Raw genomic sequence first — 19,844 nt, 5'->3', positions numbered from 1 at the left:
CCCCAGGTGCTCCTCAGTCCAACCTCCTACCCCAGCACTGACAGAGAGGGAAACTGGCCTTACATAGGAAGGAATATTGTGTGTGGGGCGGGGGGGAGGAAATCTGCATCCCTGAGCCAGCCAGTCCTCTTTTCCCCAGTGGAGGAGGGATGCTGGAGGGGACAGAAAGGGGCTCTGCCCTTGCTGAATTCTAACCCCCTCCCCATGCTGGGAAAGGACCCAGGTATCTGGGCTCCCCCGCACCCCAGCTCTAACCCACCAGCCCCTACTCCCCTCCTAAACCTGGGATGGAAACCAGGCATCCAGGACCCTGCCCCACTCACAGCCAGCAAAAACCAAGAAGTACAAACCAAAACCAACAACACTTTGTATTTAATGCACGTTACAAAGAATGCAGATGGGGGAAAGGGCTTCCCCCCGCAGGTCACATTCTGCCCCACTCTTGGGCAAGTCCTGGGTTTCACCTACCCCTAGAGCATGGGGGTGGAGGGGAGGGTTAAAGGGGCCAGGCCCAGTGACCCCCTCAGGCTGTCAGTGTTGGGGGCAGCCAGGCCCCTCCAACTGCAAAAGGGGAGGCCAGAGCACTCCCCCCCCCCACTGGGTACAGGGGTAGCCTGTACTCCAGCTCCATCAAGCCCTTCACATCATACCAAGCTTACAGATGGAGCAGGCATAGTCCTGGGGGGGGGAGTCGGGCAGATGCTGTTCATAGAGGGAACTGCAATGGCCCAGATCGTGCCCCCCTGCTGGGGAAACACCCGTCAGGGCCAATGGTTGGCAAGGGCTAGGTGAGGGCATTGGGGGGTGGTGTGTACTGAACCCGGGCATCCAGATTCCCAATACCCTGGTTTCATCCCCTCCCACCCCACCGGGTGGGGAGAGAACCCAGGTGTCCTGGCTCCCATGGCTGGGGAGGTACAGGCTGAGGGGCATCTGTGGTCTGCGACCCGGGCAGAGGAGGGGACACAGCCTGCCCCGGGGGTGGGGGTGTGTGAAAAGCACAGGTAGAGCACTCATTCCTCCCCATGCAGGAAGGTGCTGAAGTAAGGCCTCTGGGCCACAGGGCATGCTGGGAGACATGCCCTCAGCCCAGCCCCAAGACATCCTGGGAACGAGGGCAAGGCCCCAATGCATTCTGGGAATCATGCCCAAGCCCCACGGCACACTGGGAGCTGCAGCCAGGCCCCAGGGCATGCTGGGAGCTGGCCCCTGTCCCTAAGATGCCCCCTACTCTTCTATGACAGCTTCCCTCCTACTCCCCCCAATTAAAGTGCATGTGTGAGCGGCGGGCAGCCCCTCCCTGGTGGGGGCTCAGGGCGTGGGGCTCTGGCAGGGGCTGGGCTCCTCGGTGGGCAGGATCTCAATGCTGCTGTCAGGCTGGCTGGCTGGGATGCTGTCAGCCAGCTCCAGCTCCGTGGCCTGGCCAGGCGACAGCGGCTGGGGTGAGCTGGCAGGATCTGAGCTGGCACTGTGGGAAGGTGAGGTGCCTGCACCCAGGCCTAGCAGCTCCTGCACAGGCCGCAGCAACTCCTGCGGGGACAGTGGGGTCAGCACCAGCCAGGGAGGGGGGGCCTACAAACAGGGCACTGGCTGACTCCAGGGGTGGGTACGGGCCTTTCTCCTCCACAGGGCACCAGCCCCCATTGGTCTCCCTGGGCATGTGGGAAGTCCAGTGCTAACACTGCAGCACTGGGCTGTTTGCAGTGATGATAGGGGAGGGGGCAAGGGGTCCAGTGGGGGGATGCCCAGGCTAGGAGCAAGGGCATGGGCTGAGCTAGGCCTCAGAGCTGGTGGTTAGAGGACTACAGATGACTAGCATAAGGACTAGCTGGAGTGGTCAGGGCCAGGCTGGGAAGGGGTATGGTGTCTAGGGCGGGGCATAAGGGCCTGGGTGGGAGGGACACAGGCTCATCCTGGGGACAAGGGGCTAATGGGGCCTGGCCTGGAGGCTGGAGCCAGGCTCTGAGTTGGGAGAACTGGGGTGCAGGGAGGGCGGCCTGGGGTCTCACCGGGGTGGCTGCCAATTGCCTGTAGAGCGCCTCAGCCCGGCACAGGATGTCGTTCACGTTCATCTTCATAGTCAGCTCGTTGATGTGCTGTGAGGACAGGCAGCTCAACAGGGGGCAGGGACCCTCCTGTACACTAAGCTGCACTGGGGAGAAAGGGGGAGGCAGGGTCCCCTCCTCGGAGCTGCCCCCAAGCATGTTGTGGGGGCCTGAGGATGGGACTGTGGGGGCATCACCAGAGCTGGAGCCTAGGATCAACATGGGGCATAGCAAAGTTGGGGCTGAGCTCTATGGTGGGGTTCAGGGGCTGTGGAGTCCCAGAACTGGGACCCAGGTGATCTACAGGAGCTGGGGGGGAGGGAGAGGGGCCAGGACCTTCACCTTGAGGATCTCATTGAAGCCGAAGCCTGAGTTCATGAGGGCCTCACGTTCTGAGTCCAGGATCCCACAGGCCACCAACAGGTGGAAGCAGGGGCAAGGCAGCCCCGTCCACAGCACCTTGGAGGGCAGAGAAAGAGACTGGATCACAGAAAACCCCCAGAACAGCCCACAGTCCCCCTGTCCCAAAACCCACACCTTCTCTCCCCTGACCCATGCAGGCAGGGCTCGGACCCTGCTGATTGCCCCCCACTCCCCGAAGCCCACCTCACTGCACATCCCTAGACAGTGCCCCCCACTTAGGGGATCTCATGCTCCCCACTTACCTCCCACAGCTGTAGCACGTCGGTGAAGGCAAACTCCCGTTTGAACCAAATGAGGAGCCAGCGAAAGCAAAAGCAGAGGGTGCCAGACTCCTTGGAGTCTACAGAGAGCAGGGAGACAGGGATCAACATCTGGGTGCCCTCCAAAAGCACCCGATCTAGTCCTGGGGACCCCCCCGACCCTGCAGTTGAGGGCTGGGCTGTACCCAGGAAGTCACAGAGCAGGGGATCCAGCAGGCGCAGGAGCTGGGTGAGCTGGGCCAGCTGGCGCTTCATGCTCTCCTGGCTCTCCTCGAAGTTTTGGTGCTGTGGGGAGAGGGTGGTAAGTGGGGAGGGAGCCAGAGACACCCCTACCCATACCAGACACAGTGCTGCTCCCTGCTCCAGACATCCCCACCCAGAAAGGCCCATCTCTCAGCCCACTGGCCAGAGCTGCTCCACCACACCCCATCCCATCCTCACCCCAGAGCCATACATCCTGCCCCAATATATACTCAGCCCTGAACTGAGCCCTAACCCACAGCAGAACTGCCCCTTCCCACCCCACCTGGCCCCTCAACTGCCCCCTCAATTCCTGGCCTCACAACACCCAAGAAATGGCCCAAGGCCCATATCCACCCCCTCCATGTCCAAACTCACTCCTCCAGCAGCCCCGTCCCCTGCTTTCATTTCTAGATGCCTGTGAGGGCCATAGAGAGTAAGAAACCCACAACCAAACAACACCCACAATTTGTGCCCCACCCCAGCATGTCCGCAAGCCCCTCACCACAAGATCCATGAAGCCGGAGAAGCACCAGAAAGCATCAACCTCATTCTGTGTGACATAAAGCACTGGTGACAGCAGGTCGCTCATGCCCTGCACGTACCCTGGGGGGAGGGGGGGGCAGCAGGGGTCAGAGACATGGGCACCCACCTTCCAGCCTCCTCCCTCCCACCCTGGGCACCCCTGATCCTCACCAGGCACCCCTGTTCCCTGCCTGAGCACCCCTGACTGATGCTGAGACACTCATCCTCACTGCAAGATGTGCCCCACCCTACATGCAACAGGGGTACCCATTTCCCCAGGACAAGGTTGACCATGTGGGGCAGTGTCAGCTCCCCCCTCACCCAGTGCTAATCCTAGAGTGGCAGTACATTTATTCATCTGCCCCTACCTAGACCCCACAAGGCCCACAGAGAGGAGCAGCCTCTGCCCCCATATTCGCCCCCAGTGAAAACCCCCTCAACAGCTCCCATGACACCCTCTTGAACAACCTAGTGATTCCTACGCCATTCACCTGACCCAACCTTGTTCTCACCCCTTTTATCCATGGGGTAGGCACATGTGGGGCCAACCTTTTTGGCAGGCAGGCCATAAATTGGCTCTGCACCCTCCTCAGGTGCCACTCTGATCCCCTTACCCTGACCGCTTTGCTTGCTGCTTCCTACCTAATCAGCTGCTCTGCTTTCCACTCCCTACCAAATCGGCTGCTCTGCTTTCTGCTCCCTGCCCTACACTCCCTGCTCAATATATCACTACATTCTGGTCCATGCCCTGTTGCCTGCTCCCTGCCCTATCTGCCACTGTGATCCCTGTCCCCATCCTGATGTGCCCATGCCTCAGGTTGGCCATTCCTGAAGTAAGCTATGAGTGTGCCCTGCCCCATGTTCCCCTGCCCGACACCCCCCACCACAACTCCACCTCCTTTGCTCAGGTTGAAGCTGCAATGCAGTAGGTCATAAGTGCCCCTGCCCAGGGGCAAAGCTGCCCACAGGGCAGCCCACAAGTGTACCCCTCCTCCCCCCCAGCCCTGGTCCCTCACCCAAATCAAAGTTGTACATGCAGTACGTCATGAGGACATCATTTAGCAGCACCAGCCCTGGGTTCTCACTGCCTTCATAGAACTTGTTGTTGCGGTCGGTTCGGCTCACGTCCCGCTCTGGGGATGAGGGGGTGGGCAGTTATCTGCTGGGAACACACTGTGGGGGTGGGGCACTAGTGGGGCAAGGGTGGGAGCCATGATGGCTCCAGGGAGAAGCTGAGATTGAGGCATGGGACTCAGTTTCTCCATGAGGCAGATGTAGAGGCATTGCAATGGGGGGGGTCCCTTGGAGACTAACCTGGGATAGGGGGGATATGTAGAAGCCAAGGGCTGAGGCTAGGAGCACAAGCAGGGACCCCAGAGGGCATAATATCCTATCCCCCGCCCTCCAACAAACCTCCCGGCGCATCCTTACTAATGGGTGAAGGGCTAGAAGAAGGGTCCAGTCTGGGACCTACACCCAGGACCAGCCCATAGACAGGGCACTCTGGGAGGGCTGTGGCAGAGGGTGCAGTAGGCTGCAGGGCAGTAAGGGCTACATGAAGAGGAGTGATATGGCCTACGCACCCTTCACTAGGGGGCTGGGACAGGGGTGAAGACCCTGGTAAGGGAAATAAGAAAGGAGTCCAAAGCCCACACACAATGCATGGAGTAAGAAGAGCAGAAGCATTTCTCACCACCCTGCAACCAACACATAAGAGATGAGTGTGACCCCTCCTGTGCAAGCATGGGGGTGGTGGGGCTGGGGGCAGCCACAGGCCAGTTGGGGACCTCCTGGAGTGAGGGGCACTGACAAGTTCCCAGCCGTGCCAGAGTCCCTCAATCCTGACCTGCAGCCCCTGGCCCATCCCTTACACCAAGCCCTGGCAGTGGGGCAGGGGATCACCCTAAGCAGGGTGGCTAGGCCTACCAACCGATGAGGCTGCGATAGCCACGCAGCAGGGAGTTGCGCTGCTCCTGTTCCTCGCTCACTGACTTCCACTGCAGCTTCATGCGGAAATATTCATCCCTGGGGTGGCAAGGGACAGAGCCTGACTTGCAGTTCTTACCAGCAGCCCCCTCACTCCCAACCCACAGCTCCCTGTCCCACCACAGCCCTGCCAGTGCTTCCTTCGCTCCTCACTTGCAGCCCCTGCCCCGCCAACTCTGCCAGTGGCCCTCACTCCCAACCCACAGCCCCCTGCCCTGACAAGCCCTACTGGTGCCCTTCACTCCATACCCACAACCCCACAACCTGCCCTGGCCATGCCCCTCATCCCTGACCACACTCACGTTTTCCGGCGGACATGAGCTCGGTTCTCCTCACTCGTGTTATCCCAGCTGTAGTAACCCAGCAGGTACTTCCATACATCCTTGCGCAGCCCTGTGCTGAGGCCCTGCAGATGGGGAGGGGGCGGGGGGTGAATGCCACCACAGCTCCCAGAAGGGGACACTGGCCCCACTGCAGCCCCAGCCACCAGAGGAACTTAGAAGGCTTCAGCCTCAGTCACATTCCCACTTAGAACCCTGCCCACCCCAAGTAAGCCCCACCTTCTTAGCCACACACTCCTAGAGCTCCACCCAGCCAGCCAAGCCCTTCCCACTGACTGAAGCCCTACCATGTCACACACACCCTAGGATCCCTGTCAAACCCCACCTTTGGCTACACCCCTCTCCAGGCTGTGCCCCACTCACCCCAGCAAAGATGCGTCTGCGAAGCCTGTCAACATCAGTGACGCGCCCCTCAGGGTCTAGGTGCTGTTCCCATTCCTGCTCCGTCACTGGGGGCTCCCGCTGCACCACTGGTCGCTCTCCCAGCTGCACCTGCTGTGGGCAGGGCTGGGCATCACAAGTGGCATGAGAAGACCCAGTCCCTTCCGCCAGTCACACACCACCAGGTCTGAGGGAGCTGGTTGGGGGCAGGGCTAGGGATGGTGCCAGCCACTGAAGAGCCAACTGGCTGACACTATCCCCATCAGCCTCACCCCCACTTGCCACCAAGTCTGCCCATTGGCTGCATGGCCCCCACCAGTCATGCTCTTTAGAGCTAAGAGAGCTGATTGGCTGACTTCCTCTATCAGGCATGCCCCTCCCACTTGCCAAGAGAGCCAATAGACTGCACTGCCTCCACTAGGCATGCTCTCTCCTGCTGAGAGAACTGACTGGCTGACACGAACCTCATGAGCCAAACCCCACCTGCTGAAAGAGCCCATTGGCTGCACTTCCCCTGTCATGCATGCTCTCCCCTGCTGATTAGCTGGCACCCACCATCAGTCACTCCCCACCTACCAAATGAGCCCATTGGCTGGCAACTGCCCTTACCAGTCTCACCCCCATCTGCCAAGGAAGCTCATTGGCTGGCACTCCCCTCTCAACCAGGAATTTTCCTGCTGAAGGAACTGATTGATTGGCACTACTCTCACCAGCTACACCCCCACCTGCCAAGGGAGCCCACTAGTTTGCACGATCCCCAGTCAAACCTCAGCCTGCCGAGGTAACCACCTGGTTGGCACCACCCATCCACCACACCTTCTCCTACCTTGGCAGCCCATTGGCTGGCACTGCCCCAGGGACCTCCCCCACGCCCCTGCTGCTGCACCCCAACCAGGCAGGGACACTCACACAGGTGATGACCTCGAAGCCTGGCTCATCCTCCAGGCCAGCAGACGGATCGCCCAGGGCCCTCTGGGCAGTGCCGTCCTCATGGTGCAGGGCCCCACGGAAGAAGTTAGTGACTTTGGAAAAGCCCCCAAAAGCAGCAGTATAGGGGTCCTGCAGAAACCGCTGCAGGGGGGAGGGGGAAAATGGGGGGTTACTCCATACCCAGAAATAGAACCCAGGCATCCAGATTCCTCTTGCTCTAACCCACCAGACCCACTCCCTCCCCAACACTGAGACAAGCCAGGCATCTAGCTCTCCCTGCAGCATGCAGCAAGGTGCTGGGGGGGGGGGGGGGAACCCCGGGGGGGGGTGTGGGGGGTGAGGAACGACTCACCGACACCAGGTTGGAGGAGTTGTCATCAAAGAGCTGCAGCTCATCAAAGGAGTGCGAAAGGGCATAGGAGTCATGCGTGTACACCAGGTAGAGTCGTGAGTCCTTGGGGGAGCTGTGGGGAGGCAACTGTGAGCCACCTCTGGGCTGCCTGCCCCCATCTCCAACACAGCCAGTGTCCCCCACCCTATACTGACAGCTTCAGCCCTACCACCCCTCCCCAAAGACCATTCCACCTCCCCATAGCCATCCCAGAGAGGTCTTACTGAGGACCTCTCCACCACGGGTGCTGTGAGCTTCCACTAGTAGTGCCCTGGCAAGCCCCCAAGGCCTGGCATGGTGATATCCTACCCTGCCCCTGATGCAGTAAGCTTCCTCCCGGCAGTGGCGGAGCTGGACACCCTGAGCTCCTCCTAGCCATAAATGGGCCCCTCTCTCTCCCATTCAGTGCTGTGAGCTTCCTTTGGCAGTGCCCTGGTTTTCCCCAGTCATGAAGGGGCACTCCTTCTCCACCCAGTGCTGTGATCTGCTCTCCTAGTAGTGCCCTAGCTTCCCCCCAGCCATGCACGGGCCCCTCCTTTCGAACCCAATGCCGTGAGCTTCTCCAACACTGCCCTGGCTACCTCCAGCCATGAACAGGCCCTTCCTTTCTCAACCAATGCTGTGATATTCCCTCCAGCAGTGCTCTACCTGCTCCTGCTCCCCACAACTCACATGGCCAGGATAAGGTACTTGCAGAGAGCCCGCAGCAGGGCTTTGGTGCCACCCCGGTGGAAGTGCAGTGCCTGCAGGGACACCCCATCCTTGGTGATAAAGATGAGGTATGACCAGCCCAGGCCTGGACGGCTCTTGCGGATGGACTTCAGCTCTGACAGGCTGATGGAGAAGGCCCATTGCCCCCGGGGGCTGGGCGGGGGGGCCACAGGGGCTGTGCAAGAGCACAGAAGCAAGAGAATAGGGTCTTTGCAACCTTTTCTTTTCCATACAGACCCAACACCACCCCATGAATACCCTCATAGCCACCCCTAGCACAGCCATGCCTCCAACCCCAAGACCATTTGTGCAAACACCCCCCCTCCACCTAATGATGTGCTGCCCCCTAGCAAAGCCAAGTGCTGTGATCTTCCCCCCAGCAGTGCTCTGGCTCCCATAGCCAGGAGATCCCCATTGGCTCCCATTCCCTAGGCAGCTCCCACTGCCCCAGCCCTGCCTCCCAACTTGCTGCCCCGTTACCTGGGGGCTCATCCTGGACCCGTGGCCGAGTCCCCACAGTGCTTATGACAGCCCAGTCGGGTTCATAACCAGGGTCGAAGAGAACTTCTTCTGTTGTGCTGCCTGAGAGATCCTGGGGGGAGCGGGGGGCAGGAAGCTGGGTTAGGGGAGGGAGGAGCCCCCAACAGGGAGGCAGGGGCAGGAGGTGCTCACCTTCTTGGAGAAAACAATCTGGGGGGCATCACCAGCCTCCTCCACTGGCATCCACTGCAGCACAGTGTCCGAGCCCTGGGCACAGAGAGCAGTGTAAGAATCCTGCCAGTGCCCCTCCCTCCTGACCCACAGCCCTCTCCCCCACAATTCTGCCAGGGCCTCTCCCTCCCAACATGCAGACCTGCCAGTGCCCCTCACTTTTGACCTGCAGACCCCTAGCACACCCCAGGCCTACCAGTTCCTCCCACACCCAAACCGCAGTGTACCCCTCCCCCCATTACCTTCTCGATGATACGGATGACCCCAGGGATGAGTGAGTCCTGGTCCTGGTGGCGTTTGGCGCTTGTGTGTAGGAAGACACCGTCTTTCTCGAAGACCACCTGGGGGGAGGTACCGGTGGAGCATCAGGGAGTCAACGGCAGACAAATCCGGGCAGAGGGGACTCCTCCCAGCTCAGGCCCACAGGCCTGACCCGCACCCTACCAAGGGCCCTACCAAGGCCTGGTCCCTAGCCCCCAAGGCCCACTGCCCTGACCCCAGGTGCTCTCCTTGCCCCAGCCTAGGCATTCCCGCCAACCCAGCCCCAGCCCCAGCCCCAGCCTCGCAGGGTTCCTGACACTAATCCGGTCTCTACCTCTACCCACATCTGACCCCCGCACCTTGTAGCCCTCTGACTCCATCCTCCCTGACAGCCACTTCCGGAAACAACAAAACGTTACTTCCTGTCGAAAGAACCCCACCCCTTTCCCTCCCTCTCCTGCGGGGGCGGCGCCATGTTTGTGCGGGGCAATCACATGTACAGTAGGGGGTGAGTAATTAGACCGGGGGTGGCAATTTTATTAGCGGAAAGGCAAATAGCATGAGCGCCATGTTTGTGAGGGGCAGTAGGGACTGGGGAGGGAGCCGCGTCTCCCGCCGCCATGTTTGAGCGGGGCACAAGAGAAGTGCCCGTGCGTATGCGGAACAGCGAGAGAAGAGCCGCCATGTTTGTGCGGGGCAGTGGAACGCGTGCACATGAGCAAAGGGGACCGTAGTGTTTGTGCGCGGCACAGCTGAAGCCACGGAACTGTTTAAACGCCAACTTCCGGGGGCGCCATGCTTGTGCGGGGGGTGTTGCGCGGCTGCCATGCTTGTGTGGGGCAGTTGGCTGGAGGCGGGGGTGGCTGTTGTTTGGTGGAGCCGCTCCTGACGGGGTATAAGTGGGGGGTGAGAGGTCAAGGGTTAACATGACGTTAACGGGGCCGTGCGGTGACCCGCGGGGGCTGGGCGCGAGGGAGGCCGGAGGGCGCGGGCGCAGGTAACGGGGCCCTGGGATCCCCCGAGCCGGAGGGGGTGGGGAGAACCCAGGTGTGCGGACCCCCACCCCACTCCTACATCCCGGCGAGAACACAGGCGTCCAGGCTCCCAGCTCTTATCTGCTTTAGCACCAGACCCCACTGCCCTCCCAGACCTCGGAGAGAACCCAGGCGTCCGGGCTCTTGCCTCCCCCCCGCTATTCACTAGGTCCTAGTTCCCACCCAAGACCGGGTGGCAACCCGGGTGTGCAGCCTCCTCACCGATAGACCCGGTTTCTGAAACTGGGCTGGGCTCCTGCTGCCACAGGGTGACCCTAGGCATGTGTTTGCCCCCTCCTGCAGGCCCAGATGGCTGGCATGGCAGACAACCACCAGGAGAGCTGGGCAGCACTGATCGCAGAGGCCGAGCGGTACCGGCGCCAGACGGGCAATGAGGTGTTCCTGCTCACAGCCTACCGGGCCCAGCAGTCAGGGGGCTTTGCCTACGCCCAGCACGGTGGTGGGGCTCTGGGGGATGCTGCCCAGCGCTACCTGGAGGACATCGCTGTAGTGCACAAGACCACTGCCTTCACCTACACCACGCGGCCTCCGCCTGCCCCCCGCCCCCTGCCCCCCCACAGCTCCTACTCCTGCAGCTATCCCTCCATCTACTGTCCTGAGGAGCCCCCTGCCACCCCCCACCGGACCCCAGGGGCCCCCCAGGCACCCTCAGCCGAAGCTGCGGGCGGGCAGGAGCCTCAGGGAGAGGAAGAGGAGAAGAACTTGGACACCATGGGGAGGCAGCAGCAGCACCCCAGTGATGCCATGGGTGAGTCTGGGCCCTGCCCTACCTGACCTCCCCCTCCCCACCCCACCCCCAAGTGTGGCTGGGGCTGGGTGGGAGAGTGGTCCCATGTGGGTACACTGGTGACCTCTGAAGGTGCCCAGAGCCTCCCCTTGCACAGCTTGAGGCTCAGCCTCCCCACCCCACAAACACACACAGTTGGGGATCTTGGGGCTGACTTGGATTGCTCTTGGTTGGAGGAGGCAGCTCCTAAGTTGTGTGTGGGGGGGGGTAGGTTCTGCAGGCCCTTTGGGCAAAAGTGGAGAGTTTTCTGGTCAGTCTGGATCCCAAAGGCTGGGGTGACTTCTGTTGTGGTTCCTACCGCAGATCTGTAGCTGTATCAGGGCCCCTCATGAGGCAGAAAGCAGGGGGTCCCATGGAGTAAGTATGTGGTGTGGGGGACTGTCACATGGGACTCACCCTGTTCTCATTAAGAAACTGGGGGGCTGTGGTGTAGACACCCACACAGTCAAATGGGTCGCCAACTGGCTGGAGGGCCGCACCCAGAGGGTGGTAGTGGATGGGTCCTTCTCAACCTGGAAGGACGTGGGCAGTGGGGTTCCACAGGACTCAGTCCTCAGGCCTGCACTGTTCAACATCTTCACTGATTTGGATGAGGGGGTAAAAAGTACCCTGTTCAAATTTGCTGATGACGCTAAGATGTGGGGGGACGTGGGCACATTGGAAGGATGCAACAGGCTACAATCAGACCTAGACAGGTTACAAGGGTGGGCGGACAAGAATAGGATGGGTTTCAGCACAGACAAGTGCAAGGTGATGCACCTGGGGAGGAACAACTGGCACCATACCTACAGGTTGGGGAACTCCCCTCTTGTCAGCATGGAGGCGGAAAGGGATCTGGGGGTCATCATTGACTCCAAGATGAACATGGGCCGGCAGTGTGGAGAGGCGGTAAGGAAGGCCAACCGCACCTTGTCATGCATCCACAGATGCATCTCGAGCAGGTCCAAGGAGGTGATCCTCCCCCTCTATGCGGCAGTGGTCAGGCCGCAGCTGGAGTATTGCATCCAGTTCTGGGCGCCACACTTCAAGAGGGATGTGGACAGCATGGAGAGGGTCCAGAGGAGGGCCACTCGCATGATCAGGGGACAGCAGGGCAGGCCCTATGAGGACAGGCTGCGGGACCTGAACCTGTTCAGCCTCCAAAAGAGAAGGCTGAGGGGGGATCTTGTGGCCTGTTATAAACTAGTCAGGGGGGATCAGCAGGCATTGGGGGAGTCACTGTTTCCCCGAGCACCACCAGGAGTGACCAGGAATAACGGTCATAAGCTGGCAGAGGGTAGGTTTAGGTTAGCTATCAGGAGGCTCTACTTCACAGTCAGGGCAGCTAGGATCTGGAACCAACTTCCAAGAGAAGTGGTGCAGGCTTCTACCCTGGGGGTGTTTAAGAGGAGGTTAGATGAACACATTGCTGGGGTCATTTGACCCCAGTATTCTTTCCCGCCATGGCAGGGGATCGGACTAGATGATCTGCTCAGGTCCCTTCCGACCCTAGAAACTATGAAACATGTGGGCTATTGAGGCACTACCCAGAACCAGCTACATCTAGGCACAGGGTGAGGTGCAGCCTCTGGGGCTGCTCCTATAGCACCAGGGGAGCTGACCCCAAATAAACAGGTCTCACTTGGAAGCAGCTGCATCTCTGTGCTGCATGGGAGGGTCTCAGCCCCTACGCTCCAGTCCAGAGCTGCCTGAAGTTCAGTACTGGGCACGGTATAACCAGCACCCTTGTGGGAGGGCTCTGCCTCTTCTGACTGATGCAGTCCCATTCCTGACACTAGGACATGTGACACCCCCCCCCCCCCCCCCTGAAACCCAGGCTGAGCTGTCCCAAGCCTTCAATTTCTGATCCCTGGTTGGGACTATTCTTGGCTAGGCCAAGCTCTGTTCATGCTGGGGCCCTGGCTTCATCATCTCTGCTCCCTTTCTGACGCCCCCTGGATATTTATAGACAGCAACCGGATCATCTTGACTTGTACCAGCCTGGGTACAGGCTGTGTTCGCCCAGATGCAGCTGCCCCAGTGCTCTTCTAGCCCAGCTAGAAACTCCTCAGGCTCTGCTTATATTCTGTTGGGAGCTCATATATCCAGTGACTAACACACCCCAGAAAAAGCTGCCTTTTCCTTGCTGGGTGAAGGAGGCCTTGTTTGAAAGCTCTCACTATATGCCCCATGAGGGGGGCCTTGTAAACCAGCTCTTTGATGCATCGCATCCCAGAGGTGGTTGCATTTCTATGCTGGGTGAAGGGCCCCCATATAACTGGCTCCTGTATAACCAGTCCCCAAGGTGTCAGGGTACAGAAACTGTTGCAACTCTGCGCCAAGGAAAGTTTTTTCTAAATGGCCCCCAACACAACACCCCACCACACCAGGTGGCTGCATCTCTGATCTGTTGCCTAGTGTTCTGCATAAGCAGCCCCTTGCAATGCTCCACCTCAGAGGCAAGTGCATCTCCTCACAGCCTGCTTTCTTTCCTCTAGGTCTCTTTGTGATGGATGAGGATTCTCCAAGCCAGGACTATGAGCCCTTCTTTGACTCAGACCCTGAGAGCACAGATGGTAGGTTTGGGGCTGGGGTGCTTCCCTAGTTCTTCTCTCCCACTGAGAATGGGGGGTATGGGTAAGGGGTCTCTACAAGCAGCCCCTCTATGTGCCTCAGCCCAGAGGCTGCTGCATGAGAGGTCCCTGTAAAGCCAGCTCTTGCGCCCACCCCAGAGCCAGCTGCAGCTCAGCACCAGGTGCTATATAATCAACCCCATAGGAGGCCCCTGACACATGGGGAGAAGGGGAAGCTGCTGATTTTTGGGGCAGGGGGTGATGTGAGGGGTAGGATGGGGTCCATCAGGATCAGGCCTTTCCCCTTCCCCTCCAGATGGAAGTCTGAGTGAGGATGCCCCTGGGCAGCCCCCTCCGGCCCCCCACAGCCACCAGTACGCCAAGTCCCTGCCCGTATCCGTGCCAGTCTGGGCCTTCCGGGAGCCGGGCCAGGAGCAGCGCTCTTCGGAGGAGGACAGCACCAAGGTGAGGGAAGGGGACAGGGACTCGCTACCACCACCACCACCATTGCCCTTTGTGGGAAGGGGCAAGGGTTGTACACGTCTTAAGGGTCTAAGGCTATAATGGGGTTAGTGTGGGAGGTCCTGGATGGGGGGTGCAGGGAGGAGGAAATGTGTGTGTGGGGGGGAATAGCACTTTAAATGTGGGTGTCTTGGATCTGGGAAGTTGTGAAGCTGGGTTCGGAGCAGGGGTGGAGCTGTTGCAAGAGTAGTTTGGATAGGGCCCAGGTGTGAGGGATGGTGGGGGTTGGGTCTGGGAAGGTTAGAGCTTCAAGTGGAAGTATCCAAGGTCAGGGTGGGGCTGGGATGCTCAAGCTCTCAAATGGAGGGTGTTCTGGGTCTGGGGTTGTGGGGAACAATGGCTTGGGGGTGGGGGTTCAGGTAAGGAGAGTCCTGGATCTGAGGGGGAGGTGAGGGGTAGTGTATGTGTAGAGTTGTGGGGTTGGGTCTTGGAGGGATGGAGGCTAGCGTGGAGACATTTATGGATGGAGGTAGGGACTGCAGTGCAAGGAGGAATGTCTTGGGAGGGTACTTGGGGCTCCCCCAATGCTGACCTGTCCCTGCCCCCTCAGCACTCTTCACCAGACCTGGAGAAGATTGCAGCCAGCATGCGTGCCCTGGCTCTGCGTGGCTCTGATGGCACTGAGATGTTTGGAGACCTGCCCCGCCCCCGCCTCAACACCGGAGACCTCCAGAAGCTGCAGCGGAAGTACTGACCCCTCCCCCAATGCTGGGGCGGGGCAGGGGCACAGGGGTCCCTGCCAATGCTGCACAGGCCCGTTCTCCCCAGGGCATAGGGCTGGGAGTATCTACACTAGGGCATGAGGCAACATGTCCACATGCACACTACAGCCCCTCCCCCAGTTCTGGAGGGGAGCCCTACCCCCACTTTGCCCCAGCTTGGGGGTGGGGTGGGGAGGGAAATGACAACAAGATGCGTGCGCACACACACACACCCTCCCCTGCCCCCAGGATCCCCTCAGTCCCCACACTACAGCCCTCGTGCAGCTGCTGCTGGAGTTCCACATCCCCAATGCCAGGAGTTCCCCAATCCTGGGGCTGCCCCCTTAAGTGTCTTAATAGAGGATTTTTTTGTAACTGACCCCTCCCTTTTTTTGCACAAAAACTATCTGGGGGGGGTTAGATCTGTTTTCCCCCCCCAATGGAGTAGGTGTAGCAATGATACACTCTTCCACCTGATAGTGAACACCCCTAAATCTTCAGCAAAGGGGAAGATTAATCTGTGAGCACCCCAGGAAGTATGGGGGAGCCTTCTTCCACCCCAGCTCCATGGGTCTAGTGTTCCCTGCCCACCTTTTTAGTGGGCCCCCAGACCAGCCTCCCCCTTTCCCCCCTCCAGAGGGTAGGGTGTTCCCTAGTGGGGTTTGTGCCAAGTTGACCTGCCCCTTCTCCACTTTCCCCCCTCTCCAAAATCCTGCTGCGGGTCCCTGGACTGGACCCCCTTTTTATACCAGAGCTCAGGGGCCCTGGCCCTGCCCCTCTATTTTTGTCCAAAGATGATTGGTGGAGGAGGGGGCAGTGAGACCTGGCCCTCAAGCCCACCTTGGCCAATAAAGAGATGCTGACTTTTACCAGCTCCTGGGCTGTGGTCTCTAGTTGTGGGTGGGTGGGGGACATAGGGGTGCCTCATGCATCTCAGCCTTGGCAGAGATAGACCCCCCTGCCTTTCCCTTCTCCCAGGGCCCCCCCGAACATCCCCTGGGTAACAGTCTGTCATTCCCCCCCCCCCACTACAGCCAGAGTCAGGCACAGCCACTGGGGGACAGTTTTATTAGAACCTGGGGTGGGGCAGGGGGCTGTACAGGAAGAGCTTGGAGGGGGGCAAGGAAAGCTGTGCCCTTAGCCCTGGATTTTGCCAAGAGATGAAGTGGGGGCTGGGGAAGCAGATGGGGGACCCCCAGTCTGGTGCAGCCCCCCCAGTCTCTATATAAGGAGGGAGCAGGTCTCTCTATGGCTTTGGGGAGCTCTGAGGACACCTGTGATATCTGCCCCTTCCCCCAAGGGGAGATCGGGGATGGAGGCAGCAGCCCCTCATTCATAGTACTTCTCTGCCTGCAGCACCTGGCAGTACATCAGCATGGAGGAGATGAGGCCAAGGACCTGGGGGACAAGATAAAGGATGGGGGGAAGAAGCCAGCTCAGCCCCTGCCCCATTACGTGCCCCTACCCCCTCCTCCTCCTCCACCACCATCTGGTGTCTCCCCCTCCCCTCACCTGGACAACTCCTATGCAGGCAGCAAAGATGCCCATGGCCCAGATGTTCTCGCCCACCCAGCGCTTCACCTTCTCATAGCAAGGCTGGAGGGGGAGAAGTAGTTACATTAGTGATACATCATACCCCCTGTGAGGTGTTACCAAAGCAATACAGTCTGCCCCCTCCCACCAGGCTTTGCGGTTATAGGGCATGTTGTTTGCAGGGCCTTACCTCAACAGTACCTCCTCCCCACACATCCCCCATATGGACTATCTCAGTGCGATTGCATGCCACAACCCCCCTATATAGGCTACCACAGGGACCTCATACTACACCTGCCCCAATATGTACCCCTATATGAGCTCATGCTACAGCCTCCTACAGTATGGACTACTGTGATGTGATCTCATGCTACAGCACCCCCTCCATATGAACTACCCCAAAATGATCTCATTCTACAGGCCCCCCATATGGACTACCCCAATACAGACTACCTCACTGAGATCACTTTGGGCTAGTCCATATTGGGGGAGGGGGCTGTAGCATGAGATCTCATGCTGTAGCTCCCCTGCCCCCCTCAATATGAACTACCCCAATGTCATTTCATGCTGCAGCGCCCCTCCCCCCCCCATCTCTGTGTGATCTCATCCTACAGGACCCTCCCCCCAGCTCCCTGCTCCGGGCCATTTCTGGGGGCACAGACCACCTTGCCCAGCCCAGGGATGACAAAGCCACATGCCCCCTGTGGGGACTGACCTCCTTCCACCAGGTGGCAGTGGGGCCGTGGCAGGGCGTGCCATGTTCCAGGCAGCAGGATTCGGGCAAGGCCGTGGCATTCTGGATCTTGAACCAGTCGGTGAAGTTCTGCACCCCACAGCACCGGAACTGGGGGGGTGGGTATTAAAGGAGTGGGAGGGAGAACCCCCACAGTGACAGCCCCAGCAGGGGCACTGTGGAGCAGGCACTGGCTGGGGTGGAAGGGAGTCTCACCTCCGTCTGTACCATATCCCAGGCCTGGGTGAGCTCAGGGTCTCCAGGGGTCCCATAGCGCCTCAGCCCCGATTTCAGGTCATCCTGGGCATATCTGTCGAACTGAGAGGTGGGGGGTGTCTGTGGAGGACCTGAATGGGGGGCTGTGGTGGGTCAGGAGAAAGGGGCCTGTGGGGGTGGAGACTTGGGGGAAGGGGCCTGGAGGGGGTGCAGTGGCGGCCCTTACCTTGTCCCGGCAAGCGTAGAAAACCACGAGGCCCCCTAGCTCTAGCAGCACAATGGCAGCCAGAATCACAAAGAACTAAGAAGAGGAAAGCCAGACAGATAAGACCCTCTGAGACAGGGTCCCAGCTGGCCTCCCAACCTCACCCCCTATAGGACATCATGCACCCCAGCAAGGGATGCTGCCATGACCCACCCCATCCCAGGGCAGCCCCCACCTCATACCGTGAGCAGGAGGCAACGGTGCTCAGTGCTGGCTCCCAGGCAACCCACAAAGCCCACAGCCATGACCACGGCGCCAGCAGCCAGGAAGAGCCCCGCGATGCCCAGGGATGGGAAGGACAGCGACAGCGCTGAGAACCGCCCCTGGGACAAAGACAGCCAGACGCCCACGCCCAGTGCCCCGCAGCCCCCCAGCTGGGCGGGGGCATGGCAAAGTGAGTGCCCACCAGGACCCCAACCCAGTACCACTCTTCCACACATACGCACCCAGCTAGATCTCCCCCATAGCACCCCCAGGGATGCTGCCAACCCCTGCCACCAGGGCACTGCTGGGAGAAGCCTGCAGCTCCCACTCACCCAGAAGATGAGGTTGAAGATGAAGAGCTGGACTTTGAGGCACAGCAAACAGCGCCGGCTCAGAGCCATGGCCCAGACCTGTGGGAAATGGGGATGCAGGGGCTGAGGTGGGGGGGTGCTTATGGTAGCCCCTGGGGGGAGCACCGGGGGGGAGAACCCAGCCATACCTGGGGGAGTAATGGTGCACCTCACTCCCCGACCCACAGCTCCCTTCACCCCACAGCCCTGCCGGTGTCCCTCACTCCCGACCCATATGCCCCTACCCCTACCCAGCCCTGCTGGTGCCCCTCACTCCTGACCCGCAGCCCCCTGACGCTGGGGTGCATTCGGCTGTGACCCCACACTGGGCGGGGGGGGCGCTGAGTCGGGGGGGGGCGTTCCCGGGGTCAGGAGTCGGGCCACTTCGGCCTTCTCCGAAGCGCCGAAGAGGTCCGGGCGGCCCCATCGTGCCCCCGCCCCGGCCTCCACCTCACCCTGCCCCCCCCGCCCAAACTTGCCCTGACTTCTGGGCGGACAGACGGCGCTGCCCCTCACCTGGGCGCCGGCAGGGAGCGCGGGGGTCCGGATGGGAGCGGGGCGGGGGGGGAAACGGGATGGGAGGGGGCGGAGGAGGGGTCTGCGATGGAATGCGGGGGCGGGGCCTCGGCTGGGGGCGGGACTGGAGGTGGGAAGGGGCGGGGCCATGGGGTTCCCCCATTGCTCCTCCACTGCCCGCCCCCCGAGCCACCAGGCCGGAGTCCCGCCGCAACACAACTGAGCAGCCCAGTGCCCCAGGCCCCGCCCCCAGCTCCGCCCCCCCAGCCCCCGCCCACCGCGCCCGGCAGCTGCGCTGCATAAACAAGCGGGCGCGGGGCGAAGGTGGGTGTCAAGCCGCCGGTCCGGGGTGGTGGGGGCCTGAGGGTATTGCTGCCCCGCGGGCCCAACTCCGCCTGCCCTCCCTGTAGGATGATCATCCCGGTGCGGTGCTTCACGTGCGGCAAGGTGGTGGGGAACAAGTGGGAGGCCTACCTGGGCCTGCTGCAGGCCGAGTATACAGAGGGGTAAGCCCCCTTCCCCCGCACCCCATTGCCCCCCGCCACTCTTGACCCATAGCTTGGGCCAGCCCAGCCCTGGGCTGGACTGAACCCCTGCTCCTGATTCCTAGTCCTCTGTCCTGGCCCCAGCCCTCTCACTGACCCCCTCCCTTCTGCAGCCCTGGGTGGGGGCTGTATCCCTATTCCCCTTGCAGGGGCACTGGAACCCCCCCCAACCCCATGTCCCTGTTTCCTCTACAGCGATGCACTGGATGCCCTGGGTCTGAAACGCTATTGCTGCCGCCGGATGCTCCTGTCCCACGTGGATCTCATTGAGAAGCTGCTAAACTATGCTCCTCTAGAAAAATAGGGCCTGGCTATGGGAAGGAGGTAGGGGGCCCCTTGCCCCTAGCTACTGTTGCCTGCACTTTATTAGACCTGATGATGCTTTAGCTTGGGATGGACTCTGGGAAGGACCCCTGGGACACTTAACCTGCCCCCCACTTTGCCCCCAGCACAGGGGGGGTCCCCAAAAGCAAAGAGGGGGGTCATACTTGTATGTAATAAACCAAGAGCAATATCCTGGCCTGGGTATACCTCCTTATTTTGTTGCTTCCCCCACCAGGCAGCTAAGATGCCCATGGCCCAGATGTTCTCACCACTCCCAGAGCCCTACCCCAAGAGCTGGGAGAGAACCCAGAAGTCCTGGCTCACACCCTTTATTTT

At 60.4% G+C, this 19,844-nt stretch overlaps 4 protein-coding genes across 13 annotated transcripts; 2 read left to right on the top strand and 2 right to left on the bottom strand.

Moving 5' to 3' along the window:
* Nucleotides 1-343: 343 nt before the first annotated feature.
* Nucleotides 344-9,680, bottom strand: TBC1D17 (TBC1 domain family member 17). 3 transcript variants are annotated; one of them, XM_090047940.1, is made up of 17 exons: nt 9,565-9,680; nt 9,187-9,285; nt 8,906-8,980; nt 8,714-8,825; nt 8,195-8,408; nt 7,484-7,595; nt 7,111-7,272; nt 6,184-6,327; nt 5,782-5,885; nt 5,424-5,518; nt 4,510-4,626; nt 3,474-3,574; nt 2,914-3,013; nt 2,711-2,808; nt 2,388-2,504; nt 2,010-2,096; nt 344-1,530 (listed from the first exon to the last, which is right to left on the bottom strand). In XM_090047940.1, the coding sequence occupies exons 1-17, from the start codon at nt 9,583-9,585 to the stop codon at nt 1,312-1,314; spliced, it is 1,977 nt and encodes a 658-aa protein (XP_089904066.1). In that variant the 5' UTR covers nt 9,586-9,680; the 3' UTR covers nt 344-1,311. The 3 variants fall into 3 exon arrangements, with proteins under 3 accessions (XP_089904066.1, XP_089904067.1, XP_089904068.1); XM_090047941.1 differs by having other exon boundaries at nt 6,184-6,315; XM_090047942.1 differs by having other exon boundaries at nt 6,184-6,312.
* AKT1S1 (AKT1 substrate 1) lies at nt 9,632-15,696 on the top strand. Of its 4 annotated transcripts, none has more exons than XM_090047948.1 (5): nt 9,632-9,713; nt 10,543-11,008; nt 13,525-13,602; nt 13,916-14,064; nt 14,672-15,696. In XM_090047948.1, the coding sequence occupies exons 2-5, from the start codon at nt 10,549-10,551 to the stop codon at nt 14,813-14,815; spliced, it is 831 nt and encodes a 276-aa protein (XP_089904074.1). In that variant the 5' UTR covers nt 9,632-9,713; nt 10,543-10,548; the 3' UTR covers nt 14,816-15,696. The 4 variants fall into 4 exon arrangements, with proteins under 4 accessions (XP_089904074.1, XP_089904070.1, XP_089904069.1 ...); XM_090047944.1 differs by lacking the exon at nt 9,632-9,713 and adding an exon at nt 9,998-10,098; XM_090047943.1 differs by lacking the exon at nt 9,632-9,713 and adding an exon at nt 10,001-10,111.
* A 177-nt stretch (nt 15,697-15,873) lies between these two features.
* LOC149863867 (tetraspanin-4-like) lies at nt 15,874-18,716 on the bottom strand. Of its 4 annotated transcripts, none has more exons than XM_090047949.1 (8): nt 18,640-18,716; nt 18,106-18,183; nt 17,752-17,943; nt 17,531-17,605; nt 17,305-17,406; nt 17,071-17,199; nt 16,335-16,418; nt 15,874-16,220 (listed from the first exon to the last, which is right to left on the bottom strand). In XM_090047949.1, the coding sequence occupies exons 2-8, from the start codon at nt 18,172-18,174 to the stop codon at nt 16,152-16,154; spliced, it is 720 nt and encodes a 239-aa protein (XP_089904075.1). In that variant the 5' UTR covers nt 18,175-18,183; nt 18,640-18,716; the 3' UTR covers nt 15,874-16,151. The 4 variants fall into 4 exon arrangements, with proteins under 4 accessions (XP_089904075.1, XP_089904076.1, XP_089904077.1 ...); XM_090047950.1 differs by having other exon boundaries at nt 17,752-17,892; XM_090047951.1 differs by having other exon boundaries at nt 18,603-18,657.
* LOC149863866 (DNA-directed RNA polymerases I, II, and III subunit RPABC5-like) lies at nt 17,825-19,704 on the top strand. Of its 2 annotated transcripts, none has more exons than XM_090047953.1 (3): nt 17,825-17,963; nt 19,050-19,145; nt 19,380-19,704. In XM_090047953.1, exons 1-3 carry the CDS (start codon nt 17,956-17,958, stop codon nt 19,486-19,488), a joined length of 213 nt encoding a protein of 70 aa, XP_089904079.1. In that variant the 5' UTR covers nt 17,825-17,955; the 3' UTR covers nt 19,489-19,704. The 2 variants fall into 2 exon arrangements, with proteins under 2 accessions (XP_089904079.1, XP_089904080.1); XM_090047954.1 differs by lacking the exon at nt 17,825-17,963 and adding an exon at nt 18,872-18,963.
* The last annotated feature ends 140 nt before the right edge of the window (nt 19,705-19,844 follow it).

This window comes from Crocodylus siamensis, chromosome 5 (assembly GCF_052110815.1).
Source record: "Crocodylus siamensis isolate JL-2025a chromosome 5, ASM5211081v1, whole genome shotgun sequence".
In the NCBI taxonomy this organism is placed as follows: domain Eukaryota; kingdom Metazoa; phylum Chordata; order Crocodylia; family Crocodylidae; genus Crocodylus; species Crocodylus siamensis.
Note: the sequence above shows the minus strand (reverse complement) of the source record. Positions and strands in the feature narration are given on the sequence as shown.

Excerpts from the sequence above, each read along its gene's own strand:
- AKT1S1 (XM_090047943.1), top strand. The coding sequence starts at position 10,001 with ATGCTTGTGCGGGGGGTGTTGCGCGGCTGCCATGCTTGTGTGGGGCAG. Across the intron at positions 11,009-13,524 it reads GCACCCCAGTGATGCCATGG|GTCTCTTTGTGATGGATGAG; the intron begins GTGAGTCTGGGC and ends TCTTTCCTCTAG. Across the intron at positions 13,603-13,915 it reads AGACCCTGAGAGCACAGATG|ATGGAAGTCTGAGTGAGGAT; the intron begins GTAGGTTTGGGG and ends CTTCCCCTCCAG.
- LOC149863866 (XM_090047953.1), top strand. Across the intron at positions 19,146-19,379 it reads CAGGCCGAGTATACAGAGGG|CGATGCACTGGATGCCCTGG; the intron begins GTAAGCCCCCTT and ends TTTCCTCTACAG.
- LOC149863867 (XM_090047949.1), bottom strand. The coding sequence starts at position 18,174 with ATGGCTCTGAGCCGGCGCTGTTTGCTGTGCCTCAAAGTCCAGCTCTTC. Across the intron at positions 17,407-17,530 it reads TCTACGCTTGCCGGGACAAG|TTCGACAGATATGCCCAGGA; the intron begins GTAAGGGCCGCC and ends CCCACCTCTCAG. Across the intron at positions 16,221-16,334 it reads CCTGCATAGGAGTTGTCCAG|GTCCTTGGCCTCATCTCCTC; the intron begins GTGAGGGGAGGG and ends CTTGTCCCCCAG.
- TBC1D17 (XM_090047940.1), bottom strand. The coding sequence starts at position 9,585 with ATGGAGTCAGAGGGCTACAAG. Across the intron at positions 7,596-8,194 it reads AAGTACCTTATCCTGGCCAT|CTCCCCCAAGGACTCACGAC; the intron begins GTGAGTTGTGGG and ends GCCTCCCCACAG. Across the intron at positions 2,505-2,710 it reads ACGTGCTACAGCTGTGGGAG|GTGCTGTGGACGGGGCTGCC; the intron begins GTAAGTGGGGAG and ends CTGCCCTCCAAG.